The following is an 18,505-nucleotide window of genomic DNA, read 5'->3' on the forward strand; positions in this document are numbered from 1 at the left end:
ACATGTGCTTTAATTTGCTTCCTGGGGGTCCCAGAGGCGTCACAACACCCTAACACAAGGTGCTGAAAATGTTAAAGGGAACCCGTCGAGGTTTGTAGTCCACTGAATTTCACTGGAGGTCTCCCCGTCTGAGGATGCGTCCGTTGCCACGGCAACCAGCCAGGCGTCTTGGTCCCCTGCGTCGCGCTAAGGAAGCTGGGAAGAACCCTGCCCTTACCAACATGGCGGCGGCCATAGGCCAAGGGGCGGGGTTGAGCGCCGTCGGCCTCTCCAGACCTTTACTCTGTTTCCGCTTTTTCATGCTAAGGGGGAGCTTCCGTCAATACTTATTCTCTTTCCTGGTTCTGGGAGCCCCAGGAGGCTGGGAGGGAAGGGTTGCTTGCAGGGATCGGGGCAAATACCCAGGGCAGGAAGGCGGGACTTCCGCGTCCCGCCGGAAGTGACGCGACAGTCGCGGCCACGGACAGGTGGAACGGCAGGTGGGTTCAGGTGCCAGCCTGGCCCGGACCCGTCTGTGGGACTGACGCTTCCGGTGAGCTACAGAGGCAGCTCCCGAGGGCCTGGAGACCCGTGGGGCGGGCTCTGGGATCTGAGCCCCCAGCCCTGGCCTGGAGTTCCCCTCTGTACCTAGTAAGAATCACCTACCCACCCCCAACCCCGGGACAATCCCCCATCGTCCGGAGGGGAGGAGGAGGGCCTGGCTCTCGCTGATAGCCGGGGTTGGGGTTGGTATTTAGGCACTTTGGTTTCCTAAGCCCTGCCCTCTTTTCTCATCCGGATCCAGTTCCCCATTCCCCTGCCGAGCTGGACAGTTAGCCAGCCCACGGAAACTCTCGGAACCATGTTTGCAGACTTGGATTATGACATCGAGGAGGATAAACTGTGAGTATGTTGTTACCCCAAGTCCCACGAGTGCAGGAACCCCAGATCCCCTAAATCCCTGGACTTTCGAGTTCCAGAGACCCTTGCTTCTCAGCGTAAGCTTAGAAGCTGCAATGAATCCTGCCCTTCCAGGAGCTCACCATCTGTAGGGGGCTGTGGACATATTGATGGATAGTTGCAACTCAGGGCCATAAGGGCCCTAATGGAGAACGACATGGCTACAAGGAGAACCCAGCCAGCTGAGCAGTGCCTCTGCTGGGGTATTCAGGGAAGGAGTCACAGAAGAGGTGGCAATTGAGCCAGGTTTTGAAGGATGAATAGGAATTTCATAAATACACCTTCCTTCCCAGGATAAATGATTAGTGGGGCAGATTTTTAAAAATTAAGGTAGTCTTCTTGTTAGAATTGGAGAAGGAAATGACAATCCGCTCCAGTATTCTTGCCTGGAGAATCCCATAGACAGAGGAGCCTGGCAGGCTTACAGTCCATGGGATCTCAAAGAGTCAGACATGACTGAGCAACTTCACTTTCTTTCTTTCCTTCACAGAAGAGGTGGCAATTGAGCTAGGTTTTGAAGGATGAATAGGAATATCATAAACATACCTTTCTTCCCAACATAAATGATTAGTGGGAGAGATTTTAAAAAGTTAAGTTAGTCTCCTTATTAGAATGTATCCTCCCTCAGAGCAAGGATGAAATGCAGCACCTTTCTGTGTCCTCAGCACTGATGGTGCTCAACATCAGCAGGTTGTTAGCAAATGTTTGTCGAGTGAATAAGAGAATAAATGAGAGTATTTGCCACAAAACATAAATAAGTGCTAATGTATGGTGAAAATTGAGAGGTAATTGAGTATAACAATTGAGAGATGGGTGATGCATAGTTTAACAGGAGAAGGCTTCCTGGAGGCGGTGGCTTATGATTTATGTAGCTGAGAAGGTGACAAGAACAGAGTCTGACTCAACTCTTAGAGGGAAAATGAAGAACAGGGAAGGGGGACCTATTTTTTTGAGTGCCTACTCTTGGCTGAGTTGGTGTTAAGTGGCTTCCATGTACTTTTGAAGTGGCCATTGTTTTAATCTATATGATTTTATGAATGAGGACATTGAGATGCAGAGAGGGTGACTTGCTTATCCAAGACCCACAGCTGATAAATGGCCAAGTTGGGGTCTGATGCCCCATTAGCATGGATCCAAGAGCTCTGTGGTGTTCCAGCACAAAATGACAAAATGCTGTCTTTTTGGCCAAATGAGAAAGAGCTTCCCTCTGTAGCACGTGTAGCACTAAGAGGATCTTGGGGGTTTTGGAGGGCCTGTCTCCATCCCCATCTCCTCCAGTCATTCTTCCAGGAAACTCAATTGCACGTGCTTCTCTTTCTAGCGGAATCCCTACTGTGCCTGGGAAGGTGACCCTGCAGAAGGATGCTCAGAACCTGATCGGGATCAGCATTGGAGGAGGGGCCCAGTACTGTCCCTGCCTGTATATTGTTCAGGTATTGAGTGCTTTGGAGGTGGGAGGGAAGTGCTGGAGGAGGTGAGCCACCTGGCTACTTGGACATGACAAAGGTTCATTCCTCTGCTCTGTAAAGCTGGCTCCTTCTCATTCTCTTCAGAGGGGCTTCCCTGAACACCCCCTCTCAGTAGGCCTGCCCTTGTTTTTCTGTCATTTCAATCTGGTTTTTTTCCTTCTCAGCACTTACCACCATCTGTACTCTCATGGATTTGCTCACTGATTCTGTATCTAGCCGCTTTTCCATACTCTCTGCACCATGAGGGCAGGATCCCAGTTTGCTTTTTCACTGCAGTCAGCACCTTGTACAAGGCCTGGCAAATATTGGACCTTCAATAACAGTGTTGTCAATGAATCAACAAAACCGTCAACCTTTGGTACTAACACAGGTGTGAGGCATAGTAGAAAGACTAAAAGACTATGAATGGCCTGAGTTTAAATGCAAGCTTCCCTGCTTATTAACTTGTTAACCTCTCTGGGCCTCCGTTTTGTTACTTGGAAATTGGGGATGTAAAATGCATAGGTCCAAGCATCTTTGGGTTGCTGTGAAGAATAAACTCACCAATGACATCCCACAGTTTCTGGCCCTTAAGCAGTAATCCCCCAGTGGCAGCTGTTACTATTTTTACGACAGTTCACTCTCCCAGATGATCTGCCAGCGGTACTTTACAGGTTTGTGGTCCTTATTGCACAGGAGCTGCCCTGGTGATGTTCTGTCCGCTGTGACTCACAAGTGGGCACTGGCCTGCTTTACTGTGGGGCTGGTTGGAGTCAGTGATCTTTCTGTAGTCTTGGAAGGAAGCTTGCTCCCCTAGACATCAACTTGACCCGGACTCTGCTCTATTCTAACCTTCTCAGCTAAGTAGCCATTGGTGGCAGATGAGAAACATCAGTCTTTCTGAGGCTCTCGCAAGAGTCACTTCTAAGGCCTTGAAGATGGAGATTCCCTGGATCTGGTCTTGCCTGCTCAGAATGTGGCCTTTACAGGCCCTTTGGCCTCCTCTGACCCAGGAGGTGTTGGGGAGGCCTCCCCCAGGCCTGACCTCCTCAAAATCTGCCCTTACAGCCTCCTGTGCCACCTCCCCCTCCATCCCCGACCCCCTGAGGGCCAGGTTTGTCCTTAGTGTGAACTGTGATTATAAATAGTAGAATTGATTTTTTTTCAAAATTCAGTTTTATTTTTAATCAAAGACTCTCTGACTTGCTTTTAACAAGTCAAGAGTACTAAAAGGCCAATGTCAAATAAGCAGTTCCTGCTCTACCCCATCTCGCCGCCCTTCCCCCTCCCCAGGCCTGCCTCCACCCCAATCCCAGAAGCAACACTGCTTCCCACCCTTTTAGCTGTAGATTCAGGTCAGAGGTCCCATTTTTCTCAGGAAGATGCTTATCCCGTTACTTCTTGATCTGTCCCTTGTAAACATCTATCAGCTTCTCTCAGCCAAGGAGACGAGAATCTAACTTTCTTCCCAAACCTCTGTTTCCTCTCCATCTTCCTAGCGTGGTGATCTTGTCAGTTTTGGTTCAGTCTGTGTCAGTGCAATAGGTATCGTGTTCGGGAAATATTTTCTCAGGGCCTGGCCAGGGTATTTTGCAGACACTAGAGTTAAGAAAGCAAGAAAACAGAGGCCCTCCTCCCCCCCCCCCCCCCCCCCCGCAGAGAGCTCAGAGCATAGTAAGGTGCTGTTTTAGGTACCGAGCTTAATGGTCTTCAGCGTTTATACTTTTTCAAAAAATATTTTTATTGTGGTGAAATTCACATAGCATACAATAATGGTTTTAAAGTATAACAACTCAGTGCTATTTTAACGCGCTCATGGAATGCAGCTACCATCTCTGGTTTCAGAACTGTCTCATCACCCAGACAACCACCCATGCCCTTGAGTGATCATGTCGCACTGAAGCTCGTTCACGTTGCAGCCCGCTTCATGTTCCTTCTTTTCGTGGCTGAATAGCATCCCACTGGATGGGTCGACCACCACTTGTTTATCCATTCATCTGCTCATGGACATTCGCATTGTTTGTACCTTTAGGCTGTTGTGAATAACACTGCTGTAAACATTCATGTCCAGTTTCTGTGTGGACATATGTTTTCATTTCTTTTGGATATAAATCTGGAGTGGAATTTCTGGGTCATATGCTAACTCTGTGTTTAATTTTTTGAGAAAGCTTGTGATTCTTTTCTTAACTCAATCTTCTTTTTTTAAAACAAGTAATTTCTTTTTTTTTTTTCTTTTTTTTCCATTTGCATTCTCCTTGTGTTTTCAGTACATTCACCTCAAGCATTTCCCATCAGCTTTCTGTCCTCCACCGCTGGTCTTTCCTCTTTGAACCACCCCTTCCCTCTTCTCTAGAGGATTGGATTCCCTCGTCTCTGGGATCCCTCTTTCTTGGCTTACTTCCCCATGTTGGTGGAGCATGTTTCCTGTAGCTTTCTGAGAAAGGCTGCTAGGGCGGTAAATTTTTTGAGAACTTGTATCTCTGTAAGTGTCTCGTTCTGTTTTGATGTTGTTGTTATTCTCGTATTCCTTTCAATTGACACTTGAGTGGGTCAAATTCAAGAACGAACATCAAGGTTGCAAATAATTTTCATTTAGAAGTTGGCTGGTGTCATTTCATTGTCTTTTGCCATCAGCATAGTTGTCCTGTGTGGTGATGCCAATCTTACTTGTGATCCTTTATTTGCAGTACCGTGTTTTATTCTTGGTCCATCAAAACTCTTGGGCACTTCTCTTTGTCCCTGGCATTCTGAAGCCTCGTGACGATGGCTCTTGGCGTGATCCTTTCTCTGTCTGTTGTGCTGGAACCTCAAGGGGCAGGTTCATTGGAGACCCCATGTCTTTCTCTTCTGCATCTCACATATTATCCCTGATGCTGTCCTGCTCTCTGTCCCCTCTTTTGGACTCCTGTTGGTTAAACTCTGAGCTTCCTATTGGTTAAACTCTGGGCTTCCTGGTGGTTAAACTCCTCCATTGATCTTTTAATATTCCTTTTCTTGTTTTCTGACCATCTCTTTTTTGCTTCCCTCTGCTTGGTTTCCGAAGTTCCTTTGGCATTTTCCATTTCAATTATGTTTCGTGTTTCTATGAGATCTTTCCTGTTTTCGAAATGATCCTTTACATCATCCTGTTCTTGTTTTTCAGATCTCTGTGGAGGTGTTAATTGTACTTTTCTTTTTATTTTCACATTATATAAGATGAATATATCTGAAATATATTTGTATTATATAAATATTTCATGTTATATAAATATTAAAAAATTTCATATTATTCCATTTCTTTTCATAATATTTCATATTCTTGTCCTTGCTTTGTTCCTGTTTCCTGTGGTTCTTTTTTCTATTTAAATGTTCGGTGTTTTTCACACGGGACACTTTTTCAAGGGCCCAGTATTCCTCGCCCATCTTTATATCTAAGAGCAAGCCCTCACGGTCACGACAGGTTTCACAGTTCTGTGTGGTGGCAGAGTCAGCTGGTGGGTTCTGCTGTGGCGCGTCAGCCAGTCTCCCAGCGCCCACAGAGAGAGGCGTTTCCTGTGGAGCTGGTGGGTGGGGTCCCCCCTCCAGGCTCCTGAGGCTCCAGGTAAGCCTGGCTGCCAGCGTTCTGGGGCCCCACAGGGACTATGGGGCTGTGGGACTCAACGGCACCCACTTTTGTCGCCTGCTCATCCTGAGTATCTCCCCGTATCTCTGTCCTTTTAACAGACACATTCAGCCACATTGAGCCAGTGAGCACAGACCCCCTGGACAGGGTCACTTTGGGAGAAGGGGCTCAGATGTGGGGGGCCCTTGCTCCCTGGGGACTGCAGTGAGGTTGCAGGAATTGATCAGTGGTGCTTTGGCTCTCTGAGTCAGCTCCGAGCAGCATTGTTGGAAAATCTAAAGAAATGACTTTGGAGGAACAAAGCCTCCAGTGCGTGTGTAAGGTTGGGTGCAGTTGATATCAGAAAAGGGACGTCTCATCGTCACATTCCTGTCCTCCTTCCCTTTCCCCCAGGAAGGTGGGTCATTCATATCTGGCTGTTGGGGTGCTCTCTCCCCTTGCCCTTCTCCTCGCCACGTAAGGGACAGAGTAGAGACCAGGACAGGGCTGGTGCTGGTTGGGGTGGAGGGAATGCCCCCCCGCCGCCAGCTTTGTTCCCAGCTCTCCTTTCCTCCCGCCCATCCCCTTCCACACCCGCAGGTGTTTGACAACACGCCCGCCGCGCTGGACGGCACCGTAGCAGCTGGCGATGAGATCACGGGGGTCAATGGCAGGTCAATCAAAGGAAAAACTAAGGTGGAGGTGGCCAAGATGATTCAGGAGGTGAAGGTAAGGCTGCGGCGGCAATGGGGACACTGGCCCTTTTGAGACCTCCAGCCTGCCCGAGGCCTCGGTGGGCCTGCAGGGGGCCTGGCCCTCACCCAGCTCCCTCCTCGGCGCTTCAGGGTCTATCACATCCCAGCTCCTTCAGTTTCCCCCAGGTTCACTCGGGAAATACTGATTATGCTCCAGGACTTGTGCCCATGGGCACCATGACTCAAAGGTCCTGCCCTTGAGCTCCCAGGGGAGCTGTCAGACTCAGAACCACACCTCGGGGCGAGCCAGCGTGTCCCCAGTCAGGGCTGGAGCTGAAGCTAGAAGTCCGTGGTGCACCTCCCTGGGTCAGTAGATACCCAGGAAATGCCCTCTGAGCCGTGCCGGGCCCAAGAGGGTGTAAGAGGGAAAAGGCACCCCACCCGCATTCCCTGTAGGAACTTTCAGTCCTGTGGGTCCTCCTGGGCTCGCGTATCCCCCGGGGACCCCTCTGGGCCCCAGGGCAGCTCCGTGTTCAGCTGCTGGTGTCCTGTTCAGCAGGCCAGACTGCACGCTGCCTGTTTCCTGCTTCCCCCACCCTGCTCTAGGCCAAGGCCTCTCCCTACAGAGCCCCTCTCTCCCGCCACGCCCCAAAGCATGCAGCCCTTCTGCCATGTTTTTGGAGATTTTTGCTGCTGGTAGCTCTTGCGAAACCAAAACAGTGAAGAAGGCGCAAAGCCGCAGATTGATTTAACACTCTGAGAGTCAAGCACCCAGCTGCTGTTGAGCTTGGTCGAGTGTTTGGGCTCCCTCACCGCATCCAGCCAAACCTCTCCTCACTTCCCTCCCGTCCTCTGTGTCTTAAAGGCCTGGTACCAGCATCCCTGATGGTCTGTCTTCTTACCTTAGCCCCAGACCCACGGCTTCCACCTTCTCCCCTTTGTTCTCTTCTGCTCCGCCTGGTGTGGAGTTTACTGTCCTGGGCGTTTCCTGTTGGCAGAGGAGCGCATCATGGGAGGTGGTGGGCCATTTTCATTCTGATACAGAGCTGGGGTGCGTGTGCCCCCGCTCTGGATCCCTTTTCTCATTTCCCCCATCTCTACCCACCAGAACCCTCTTTGTCCTCCCAAGCCTGTCTCGCACCAGCCTCTCACATTACCCACAAGAACAGGAGCTCTTGGCAGGTGCGCATGGCCTTGCCATTGCCTGGGGACCCCCCAGCCCCCACGTTTGGCAGAGATCCGGGCACCCATCTCACCAGTGCCCTGCAGGAGGGAAGGAGCTGCTTGTGGCCGCACAGCTGGAGCAGAGCCCAGATCTGGTCCCGCCTTGGTGCTCCCTCCTCCCCTGCAGCTGTGCTCCGCGGCAGCCCTGAGCACCCTGCGAGGCAGCCGTTTGCACCCACCCCTGACTCACGGCCTCAGCTCACTTTGGTTTTCCTTCAGAATGCAATTTTGAGATCCTGTTTTGTATCTGAATGAATTCAGCCCCCAGTTCAAGGGTCTTAGGATTTCAGGCATGAGACTGACCGTGGTGGCCTCGTGGTCAGGGCAGCCTTCTCGAGGGAGGCCGGCTACTTCTCATCCAGTCACTGGACTGTGATTGGTGTAATTCCGCGAATCGCATCAGCCTCTCTTGCTGGCCTCGGGCTCTGGGGGCCGCGGCCACCCTTGTACCTGCTCCCTAGCACCCCCAGCACCCGACACAGAGAAAGTGCTCAGACGTGTTTGTGGGGCAAATGGCAGGACTCCTGAGAAGGGGGCTGGTTTAGAAGACCCTCTCAGAGGACAGGAGAAGTGACTCGGCAGAGGGCTGCACTGTGGCTGTGGCACGGGGGAGGGCAGGGACACACAGTGTCACAGACCACCAGGCTGTGAGCTCTGTGACCCCAGGGACCCTGTCTGCCCTGTCCCTGCCGATTGTCTGGGGCCTGGTGGGTGGAGAGAGGAGGAAGAGCCCTTTCCCAGGGCTCAGGATTCTTTGATGACCACAGACACCAGGGCAAACAGGCCTCCTCAGAGAAGGGGCTGGGGCCCGGGGGCTCCGTCCCAGCTCTGCTGTCCTGCTCTTCCAGGGGGAGGTGACCATCCACTACAACAAGCTGCAGGCGGACCCCAAGCAGGGCATGTCCCTGGACATTGGTAAGTGGCGCCGGGCAGTGGCGTCCAGGGGCTCCGCAAGCCCCGGCTCTGTCTCCCTGTGACAGTGCGTCAGTGGTCACGTGGCTGTGCCCTCTGACCCTTCTGACCAAGCCAGTCCAAAGCACCTGGGAGGACCCAGGGGTGCTCCCCTTGCAGCTGGTCCCCAGAACCTGTCTCTGGTTTCTCCCTGCCTGATGTTTCTCTCTCCTACCTCCCCCGACCACCTGCTCTGGTGCCTTCATGCCGTAGGCTTGTCCTTTGTAGGGCAGCCCTCCAGCTCACTAGGCCCAGTCCCTCGCCACTCTGAAAGGGGAGGGCAGCCCAGCCGTGCCTGGTACCACCTGCCCACCTGCACACCCCACTCAACCCTGGCCTCTTCTGCCCACCTGCTGCCAGAAAGCCTTAGGGTCTGGACTGGCCCTCAGGTTTGGGGCAGAGGCCAGTCCTTCTGCCCACAGCATGCCCTGGGACATATTACCTCCTGCTCGGGGGCTGGGCCTTGGTTATGTAGAAGTTTCCAGGCTCAGGAGCCGGATGGTAGCTTCGAGGTCCTCTGGACCAGCTACCTCATTGCACATCAGAGGTAGGACCCAGGGAGGCGCTGTGCCCCTGGGTGAAGAGCCACCCAGATCTCTTGGCTCGGGGCCCAGCACCCTTTTCCGCCACCCTTGGGCCACAGTTGCCTTCTGGTTTTTAAGAAAAGAGGCTAAAGGCAGGTCAAGTCTGTTCCAGAAGCTCTTCCTCTAAAACCCTTTGGTCCCATCCTGGTCCCGTTGCAAAGACTATTTGACCACATATGCAGTAACTGTCTGGAGCCTGGGGCCTGTTGTCATGGACGGTGCTTCCACTCCCGGGTGTGGAGGAGAGACGGAGGAGGGGGGTTCTCCCTGGCTGGCCTGTCGGCCAGTGTCAGGCCTAGGCAGCTCTGGATCTCAGTGGGAGTCGATAGCCACTTTGAGCGCCAAACCCTCAGTTAAGTGCCTTACATATTTATTGTTTCCAGGCTCCCAACACCTCTCTCAAGTAGAGAGTGAAAAGGGCAGGGAGCCCAGAACCCCCGCAAACCCCAGCCAGGACCCTCCCTACTTCATAGTCACCCCCGTCCCAAACCCCAGTTCTGGCCCTGCTCTTGCTCCCAGTTGAGTCGTGATGGAGCGAGATTGGCCCCGGGAGCCCAGACTCCTCCTCATGAGTCCTTTTCTCACCTGGTCCCAGTGTTGAAGAAGGTGAAGCATCGGCTGGTCGAGAACATGAGCTCGGGGACGGCAGATGCTCTGGGCCTGAGCCGGGCCATCCTGTGCAATGGTGAGTCCCCTTCTCCCAGCCCCCACCTCTGGTCCTAGGGGACTCAGGCCCAGGCCTCCGGGGGAGGGGCGCCACGGCCGCCCACCAGACCTGTGTGTGTCCCGCTGGCCTGGGCCGGGCCTCTGCTGGTGGGGCCGACACGCACATCTCTTTGCCTCCCCGGAGGCCTCTCCAAGCTCCCACAGAGCACGCACAGTGCACAGTGAAGGCCTCTTACAGCCCATGTCCCCCCGCTCTCCAGCAAGGGTTCACAGGCCCAAGTCACAGAGGAGACACTCCTGGTGGGGAGGTGCCTTCGCCACTGCCCCCCAGCTGCTCTCACACAGCCAGGCCTCCCCCACCCCAGCCCCAGTCACCCCAGCATGTCCCGGCTGCTCCCGGGCTGCTTACCCGGCCCCCCGCCTCTCTCCAGGAGGTGGTGCTGCTGCCCGAGTCCCAGCAATTCCTGCTCAGACCTGGAGGTGGCTGCGCTCACCTCCCGCAGCGGGAAAACCGAGTACACGCACATTCACACCCACACATGCCTGTGCACACACACTCTCTCCCCACACGTTCACACCCACCCATGCGTGTGCACACGCGCTCTCCCTGGGGAGCTGGGGGGGAACCAGTGAAACACTCAGTCCCGCTCCTGCCGTCACCAGCCCGAGTTTATAAATAGCAGCAGCTCTGCTGTGTACGTGTGGGGACAGATATAAATACCGATATAAATTGTAGGCTCAGCTGGGCGCACTGGGCTTTATGGCGGGACGTCGGGGGTGGGGTCTGAGCTTGTTCCAGAGGGTGTACAAAAGTGGCCCTGCTATTTCCAGCCTCTTGGTGCCTATAAATCCCCGTTACTGTAGTTACCATGCGTCGAGATGAAATTAGAACTGCTTGTTGTGTTTTTTCCCCCCCAAACCTTGCAATTTCCCCAGCCTTAAATAGGGTTTCTAAAATTGAAGCTGTCATGATGTCCCATGACCCAGCTAAAAACAACAGCATGGCGCTTACGTGGCTCCTTCGCTGCCAGGCTGGCTGGGCGCCAGGGCTATGGGGCGCCGGGGCCTGGAGGCCAGCCCAGTGGCTGAAGCCTCTGAAGACCTCTGAGGCGCGCCCCACCAGCCCCTAGAACCCAAACCTTCCTCCCTGACAGCCTGACACACACTGCCTTCTCTGCCCGGATTTAAGAATCCAGACCCGGCTTCTACAACCCTCTTCCTCTCCTCCCACTCAGAAAACCCTGGCCCAGGTCAGCACAGGAAGCTGGGGGGGCAGAGGGCACCCTGGCCTGCACAGCCCTTGCTGTGCGCCTTCGGGCAAGTTGCTTCACCTCTCTGAACCTTGGTTTTCCCTGTAAGATGGGGGAAGTAATCTGCCCCAGAGGGCTCATGTGGAGAAAGGACTGAGCTGGGTGGAGGGCTTCAGTGAGGCCAGGCTCTGTCTTAGGAGGCTCTGGGCCTGGCAGCCACCGGCATGGACCCTGCCCCGCACTTGCTGCCCGTGTCCTGGTGGGGAGGTGGGTGTGGACCTCACCCCTATCAGAGTGGAGGAGGGTGGTGATCACTGCTGGCCGGAGCCCCGCCCCACCCGGATCTGGAGTGCAGCCCCGGCCCTGGCCATCCACGTGTTCCTACCTTGAGCCCTGGAGGTGAGGCGGCTGCCCCCACCCCTCACCTGGCAGCCCTTAGCGCCCCTGCCAGCCTGGCCACTGTCACCGCTAGATCAGGAGCCTGGAAAGCACCACTCAGCTTTCATTCACCAAGGTCATTCCCTGGCCCACACAGGGTCTGGCACATAGTGGGTGCAAGATAAACACCTGTGAAGCCAACGAAGACGATCACCAAGGCCCGCTCCAGTGCAAGCTCTTCCTCAAAGCCCTTCCTGCCTTCCTCTCCCCTCCCAGATCGCTGTCTCTTCTGAGCTGCCAGGAGGTGGCGGGCTGCCTTGAGCCTGCCTTAAGAGTTACTGTCAATGCATCCCGTCTCTCCCACTTGTCTCTGATTGCCTTGCTTCTTGGCCGTCGGCAGGGTGTGTGTTGGAAATTCTGGCCGGGTCCTTGACTGCTAGGCAGGGCTTGCCTCCCACCGGCCGTGGGCAGCACCCTGGGGAGGGCCCAATCTGCCTTCACTCCTCACTTCCGGGAGCACCCGCATCCTTGTCGCCTCTCTGCCCCTTCGGCGTGGCCCAGCCTCCTGGGGTGGTGCTTATCACAGGAGCCTCCTGAGGGTCACCCCACTGCCCCGCCTTGTCTGGATGTACTGGGCTCGTCACAAAACACCTGTAAGCCCAGCCACCCTGAGGTGCCCAGTCCCCGTCCCTGGGACCCTGTCCTGTGCTGTTCCTGGTTCTCCTCTGGGGGCCACCTCGCCCCTCCCAAGCCTGGCTCCAGTGATCCCTGGCTGTCTCCCCTCATCCCTGGCTCTCTGATCCCCACAGATGGGCTCGTCAAGAGGCTGGAGGAGCTGGAGCGGACTGCTGAGCTGTATAAAGGTGGGCAGGCACACCCTCCCGCCAGCAGCCCTGGGTGGGTGGGGTGCTGCACTGGAAGTGCCCGGCCCCGCTTCTACCCCAGGTAGAGCTCCAGAGCCCTGCTCTAAACGTGATGGCAGTGAGGGGCAGGGTGCCAGCCACACAATTCGAGGACCGTAGTCATTAAAAATTCTTAAGGAAGAAAATCTAAAGACCTGCTTTTTCTGATTATAAAAGTAACGCATGCCCATAAAAAAGAACGGCACATGTAAACCTAGTGAGAAAAGTCTGAGCCTCAGGGACAGCGTGGGCCTCCGGGGTGGGGTGGGGGTATGGAGGCTGTGTCCTGGGCCAGTGTCGTCCCCACCGTGTGGTCCTGTCCCTCTCTTTTTGGGTCTTTCCCACAGGAATGACAGAACACACCAAGAACCTCCTCCGGGCCTTTTATGAGCTGTCACAGACGCACCGTGGTAAGGATGCCCTGAACCTGCTGCATGACCCTGGAAAAAAACCCTGCACTCTGGGCTCAGCACCTCCCTACACCCCACAGGGAGGGTGAGGGCGAGCTCCTCTCCGGGGCCTTTCTGCTGCCCAGGCTCAGGCAGACCCTGCAGCATCTGACCTCATGTCAGATTTGGAGGTGTGATGGTGATGGGGCCAGCGGGGAGCCTCTCGACCAGCTAGGCTTCTGTGGGGTGCAGAAGTTCCCTGTGCGGGCCCTGTCCTGTCTGTCTATACTGCGCTTACAACGTACGAGGCCTCTGCTTATTCCTGATCGTGTTTCCTACAAGTTTGTTAGCTTCAGTTAATCCCATTTTACAGCTGGGAAAACAAAGCCCAGGTAGAAGCAGCAGTAACCCAGCTCCTTAGGGGCAGGGTTGACCTTAGGACCAGATTCCTAGACCAGTTAGTTCTCTGCTCCCAGACAGTTTCACCTCCTCCACTTTGACCCAGTCTTAACCCCTGTGGTCTGGTCACTTCAGGAACCAGGTCAGCTCCTTGGATGTAGACCCACCTTCCTTGGGGGTACAGGTCCAGCTCTTAGGGGTGTAGATCCACTTTTCTTGAGGTTTAGACCCACCTCCCTGGGATGTAGACCACCAGCAGACCTCAACCTCTGACCTGCCACGCCCCCCACCGTGCTTCTCCCCAACAAATCCCTGGCTTCTCCGTTAAGGGGTCAAGTAGGGGCGGCCTTCAGGACAAACTTGTCACGCAGCCTTTGGGGACGTGTTCTCTGTGATCGGGGTGCGGGAGCCTCAGCCCGCTGCGAGTGAGGCTTTTGTGAAGTTCGCCGACGCCCACCGCAGCATCGAGAAGTTTGGCATCCGGCTCCTGAAGACCATCAAGCCGGTAGGTCACGTGGAGCATGCGTGGGTCCGTAGGTGAGCGGGAAGGGGCAGTGTGGCCAGCAGAGAGTGTCCTGTTCTGGAGTCGGAGCACCCTGGGGCTGGTTTGGGGGTGGGCTGCTACAGCTGACCATGGCTGAGCCCTTCCTCCTCCACGGCCTCAGCACTGACCTCCAGGCTGGTTTCTGGCCCTAGCTCCACCAGAGTCACGACTTGCCCTTGGCCTGGGCTGTCTTCTCCTCCTTGGAATGGACAGGGCGGTCTGGGAGCTCCCTTCGGCTCTGACACCTGCGTCCACTAGAGGGTGGACACATCGGTGCCGTTCCTTGTCACCCTAGCCGGCTGTCACCGCCCTTGCCCATGGGGGCCTAAGCGTCCACCCCACCTCCCCTTCCAGATGCTGACAGACCTGAACACGTACCTCAACAAGGCCATCCCGGACACTCGCCTCACCATCAAGAAGTACCTGGACGTGAAGTTCGAGTACCTGGTAAGTGGGCCCTGGCCTCTTGGTTGCGGGGGTGGTGGTGTGGGCCTGGCCAGCTGGGGTCGGAGCCCGCCTGGAGGTTTGTTTCTCTTCAGTTGGCCGCTTGACAGCCAGCAGGTCAGGGCCAGGACCTTGGGGACACCTGACTGAGCACGTGGGGGCAGGGCCCTAGGGAGGCGTTCGGGGATCAGGCAGCAGCCTAGGCCCAGCTTGACTCTTCAGAGGAGCTCTGGGGTGGGTGGAGCCCTCACTTGGGACCCACTCTGACTCCATGGGAATTTTTTTCAGTCACTCTTTAACAATGGATCAGTCTAGGTCACTGGTTATAACATGGATTTTCATGAGTCTTATGTTCAAATGATAATTCTGTGGTCAGAGGAGTTGAGGAAAAATACTCCACCGAGCAGGCCCAGGTCCTTTGCTTCAGGACTTGTCAGAGCCTTCGATAGACCCATGGGTAACGTGGGTCTTCAGGGCCTTCCTCAAGTTCTTTGGATCCTGGAATCCTTTAGCCCAGAGCATCTCTTGGGACTTGAGTGTATACACTGGGCTCCCAGGCCCTTTCCATCATCCCAGATGAGTGCCCTCACCACCCTGAGCCTCCAGGGCAAGGGCCAGCCTGAGCAAGGGGCCAGCCTCTCCCTGACGCGTCTCAGCTCGTTCCAGCTCAGGGTGTGCAGGGCCCACAAGGCCTGGCACAGCTGCTTCTCTGGGTGGCCGAGGGCTCCAGGGTGGCATGGGAGGAACTGGGGCCGTCAGGGTGAGCACCCAGGCGGTGCAGCCCCCCTGACAGCCTGGCCTCACCCATCCCACAGTCCTACTGCCTGAAGGTCAAGGAGATGGACGACGAGGAGTACAGCTGCATTGTGAGTGGGGTGGGGGAGCATGGCCCTGGTCCTAGAGTGGCTCGGGGTGCACACGCCACTCCCTGCCTGCCTCCCAGAGCCCCAAGAGCGTCCTGGGCCTGCCAGGGACACGGTGGGGCGGGCCCGCCCGAGAGGCCTGGGGACTTGGCCAGGCTCCTGTCTGTGCAGATCTGGGGGCTGTCCTTCCTTCCCTCCCTCCCGTGGCCTTTGCAGGCCTCCCAAGTGCTGGCCATTTTTGCCATAGAACTATCCCCACCGCCTGCTCCCAGACCAGCTGCCCTCTAGACTTGGTGAGGCTCCTGCAGGAAAAAAAAAATGCCCTTCCTCTCACTCCTGAGAGCCGGTTTTTATCACTTGCTACTTTGTAATATTTTTGATAGCAGGGTCCATCTGTGACTCAACACTCATTTAATGTGGCAAGAGTCTGGGTTTTTTTTGGTTTTGTTTTTCACAAAGCTATCCCTAAGCACTTCTAGCAACTGCAGGCGTCTCAGAAACAGGGAACGGTGGCAGTTTTGAAAAGTGCTGTGTGGCGGGGGGTTGTGAGCTGGCGGGTTCTCTGCAGCCTCCCTGCCGCCACCCCCACGCCCGCCGCCTGCCCAGGGTCCCTGACGTGCCCGCCCCCCCACCCCGGCTCAGGCCCTCGGGGAGCCCCTGTACCGCGTGAGCACAGGCAACTACGAGTACCGCCTGATCCTGCGCTGCCGCCAGGAGGCGCGCGCCCGCTTCTCCCAGATGCGCAAGGACGTGCTGGAGAAGATGGAGCTGCTTGACCAGAAGCACGGTGAGGGGCTGCGGGCCCCCGGCACCATCCTCCTCCCATTTCAGAGAGGTCCAGCACTCACCCGAGCTCCCAGGGACAGCCCGTGGCAGACTGGCTCTGAGTCAGACCCGAGATGGGAGCTTCCCAGAGCCTGGCCACGGTGGGACTGGCCGTGTCCCGTGGACTCCTTGGGGTGTAGTCCCACCACCCCCACGCCCCACCCCACCCCAGCAGTTCTCTTCCACTCCCTGAACTGGGAGCGGGGAGGCCTGGGTATTGTGCAGCGCTGGGCAGCCCTGGCTGGCCTGGCCCCCTCCCAGGGTGCCAGGAGGCAGTGAGGTGCATGAAAGGGAAGCCCAAGGGTGGCGGGGTCAGTTGGGCCCCACGCGCAGGCAGCCTGGCCCACCGGTGCCGTCTGCCCACCCCTCCCGCCCCAGTCCAGGACATAGTGTTCCAGCTGCAGCGCTTCGTGTCCACCATGTCCAAGTACTACAACGACTGCTACTCGGTGCTGCGTGACGCCGACGTCTTCCCCATCGAGGTGGATCTGGCGCACACCACGCTGGCCTACGGCCTCAGCCAGGACGAGTTCACGGATGGCGAGGACGAGGAGGACGAAGACGAGGAGGACACGGCAGCCGGGGAGCCGCCCAGGGATTCGCGAGGGGCTGCCGGGCCCCTGGACAAGGGCGGGAGCTGGTGTGACTCCTGAGTGCCCCCTCGGGTGCGGGTCCGGGGGGCAGGGTGAGCGGGAGGACGCAGCACGGGAGCGGGGGCGGGGCCGCCGCACGACAGGGTGTGCGGCGCATAAAGGCCTGCTGGCTTGGGGCGCGTGCCTCCCTGCTGCTCTGTCCTGCACAGCGAACCCGGGTTGCCTGCCCAGGATGGGCTCTGGGGCCGCGGCCTGGGCCCTGGGTCCTGGCCCGCTCCATCTCCACCCCTCACCCCCATCCCCCAGCTCCCCAGCCAGCCAGAGAGCTTGGTCTCCCAACCTGCCTTAGGAAGGAGAAAGAGGACAGAAAGGAAGAGGGGTTGGAGGTGGCAGGATTCCAGGGCTCGCTGCTCGTGGGCACCTCCGCTGGCTTCACCCCGAGCCTGCTGGGAGTCGGGGGGCCCGCGGGTGGCCAGCCGAGCTGGGGCCAGCGTTTCACCCTCGCCTCTCTTTAGGCTGGCCCCACCCCAGTCCACACTCACCTCGGCAGCCTTTATTTATTTTATTCCCCTGGCTCAGCCACTTCCCTGGGGAGGCCTGGGCGCTGGGCCTGTATTGAATAAACACAAACCCAGATGGAGCCAGGCTCTTTGCAGTGGCCTCAGACCCTCTCTCCCCTCGATGCCCCCTTTCCTGCTTCCCTCATCACGGAGTGGGGCAACACGGTTCACCGACATTGCCATTATGGCACTGACTCCTCACGGCTGTTCTTTGGGTGAGCACTGCCGTCCCATGTACAGATGGGAAACTGAGGCTGAGAAGAGGCTTGCTCAAGGCCCCGTGGTGTATGGGGAAGAAGTGAGATTTGGACTCAGATCCGTCAAGTTCAGAAGACTCCACTTTCCCCAGTGCCTCCCAGCTTTCTGCTCTGTGGAGCCTTTTATATCTTCTCTCCTCTGTGACCCTTCAGTGCTTGAACTAAACCTTTATTTGGGGAAAGACGGGATAGATACTGGGTCAGGCGGATCCAAGGCCTCAAACGGGGAGAGTGTTAAGGGTGCCCTGGCCATTCCAGGCCACCTGTTCTGCCAAGGCCAAAGGGGAGGGACCCAGTGAGTGGTACCACGCTAGTACTCCATGTCTTTGCTTCTCCTGGACAGCTCCGACCCACACCTGTGATCCTAGTGGGATTATTAATAGTGACCCTTGTCACCATCCAAGTGTCCCTGTTTGGACAATGAAATTTGTGCTCATCCAGAGAATGGGAGGGGTGCAAGAGGCTGTGAGAGGTGGGTAGGGCCCACAGTGGCCAAGGAGGCGGATGGTTTCCTGCTCATTAGGTTTGCCTGTGTGGGTCCCGGGCAGAGATGCCAATGGGATCCTCAGGCAGGATTGGGAGCTTGGAGAGAGGGACCAGCTGTCACTCCGTGTGCCCCCTTCAAGCCATCAGACCGCATCACCTCTCTGAAGGGGCAGCCAGCAGGGAGGCCAAGGGCACAGACTGGAGCTGGCAGCCTACGTTCCAGGCACAGCTCCTGTGACCCTGAGCTACCTCCTAACCTCCTGGGCCTCAGTTTCCCTACCTGTGAGTGTGGCTAGTGAGGGTACCTGCCTCCTTGGGTCGTTAGGAGGATTAGATGGGTTAACCTTTGTGAGGAGTGTAGAATGGTGCCTGGCACAGTCGGTGCTATATTCGTTAAATAAGATGTAGTCACTGCTCTAGTGGCTCGGGGGAAACCGCAGACAGTGTCAGTCGGCCCGGTGTGTGCTGGGGCTTTCCTGGGGCATGGAGTGGAAAATGAGACCAGTGGGGAGGCCTCACCAGGGGGGT

The 18,505-nt window shown here is 56.2% G+C and overlaps 1 protein-coding gene across 4 annotated transcripts; it reads left to right on the forward strand.

The window, feature by feature from the left end:
- The first annotated feature begins 390 nt into the window (after positions 1–390).
- PICK1 (protein interacting with PRKCA 1) lies at positions 391–17,314 on the forward strand. 4 transcript variants are annotated; one of them, XM_061418517.1, is made up of 13 exons: positions 391–479; positions 785–882; positions 2,261–2,372; positions 6,568–6,696; positions 8,735–8,801; positions 10,017–10,106; positions 12,525–12,578; positions 12,965–13,027; positions 13,777–13,910; positions 14,304–14,396; positions 15,209–15,259; positions 15,899–16,043; positions 16,460–17,314. In XM_061418517.1, the coding sequence occupies exons 2-13, from the start codon at positions 842–844 to the stop codon at positions 16,732–16,734; spliced, it is 1,254 nt and encodes a 417-aa protein (XP_061274501.1). In that variant the 5' UTR covers positions 391–479; positions 785–841; the 3' UTR covers positions 16,735–17,314. The 4 variants fall into 4 exon arrangements, with proteins under 4 accessions (XP_061274501.1, XP_061274500.1, XP_061274499.1 ...); XM_061418516.1 differs by having other exon boundaries at positions 430–532; XM_061418515.1 differs by having other exon boundaries at positions 453–630.
- Positions 17,315–18,505: the final 1,191 nt, after the last annotated feature.

The sequence above is a fragment of the Bos javanicus genome, chromosome 5, assembly GCF_032452875.1.
Source record: "Bos javanicus breed banteng chromosome 5, ARS-OSU_banteng_1.0, whole genome shotgun sequence".
Taxonomy (NCBI): domain Eukaryota; kingdom Metazoa; phylum Chordata; class Mammalia; order Artiodactyla; family Bovidae; genus Bos; species Bos javanicus.

What these genes read in the sequence shown, in the direction of transcription:
- PICK1 (XM_061418517.1), top strand. Translation starts at nt 842, where the DNA reads ATGTTTGCAGACTTGGATTATGACATCGAGGAGGATAAACT. An exon ending in CCTGCCTGTATATTGTTCAG is followed by an intron (nt 2,373 to 6,567) that starts GTATTGAGTGCT and finishes CCACACCCGCAG; the next exon opens with GTGTTTGACAACACGCCCGC. An exon ending in ACGTGAAGTTCGAGTACCTG is followed by an intron (nt 14,397 to 15,208) that starts GTAAGTGGGCCC and finishes CCCATCCCACAG; the next exon opens with TCCTACTGCCTGAAGGTCAA.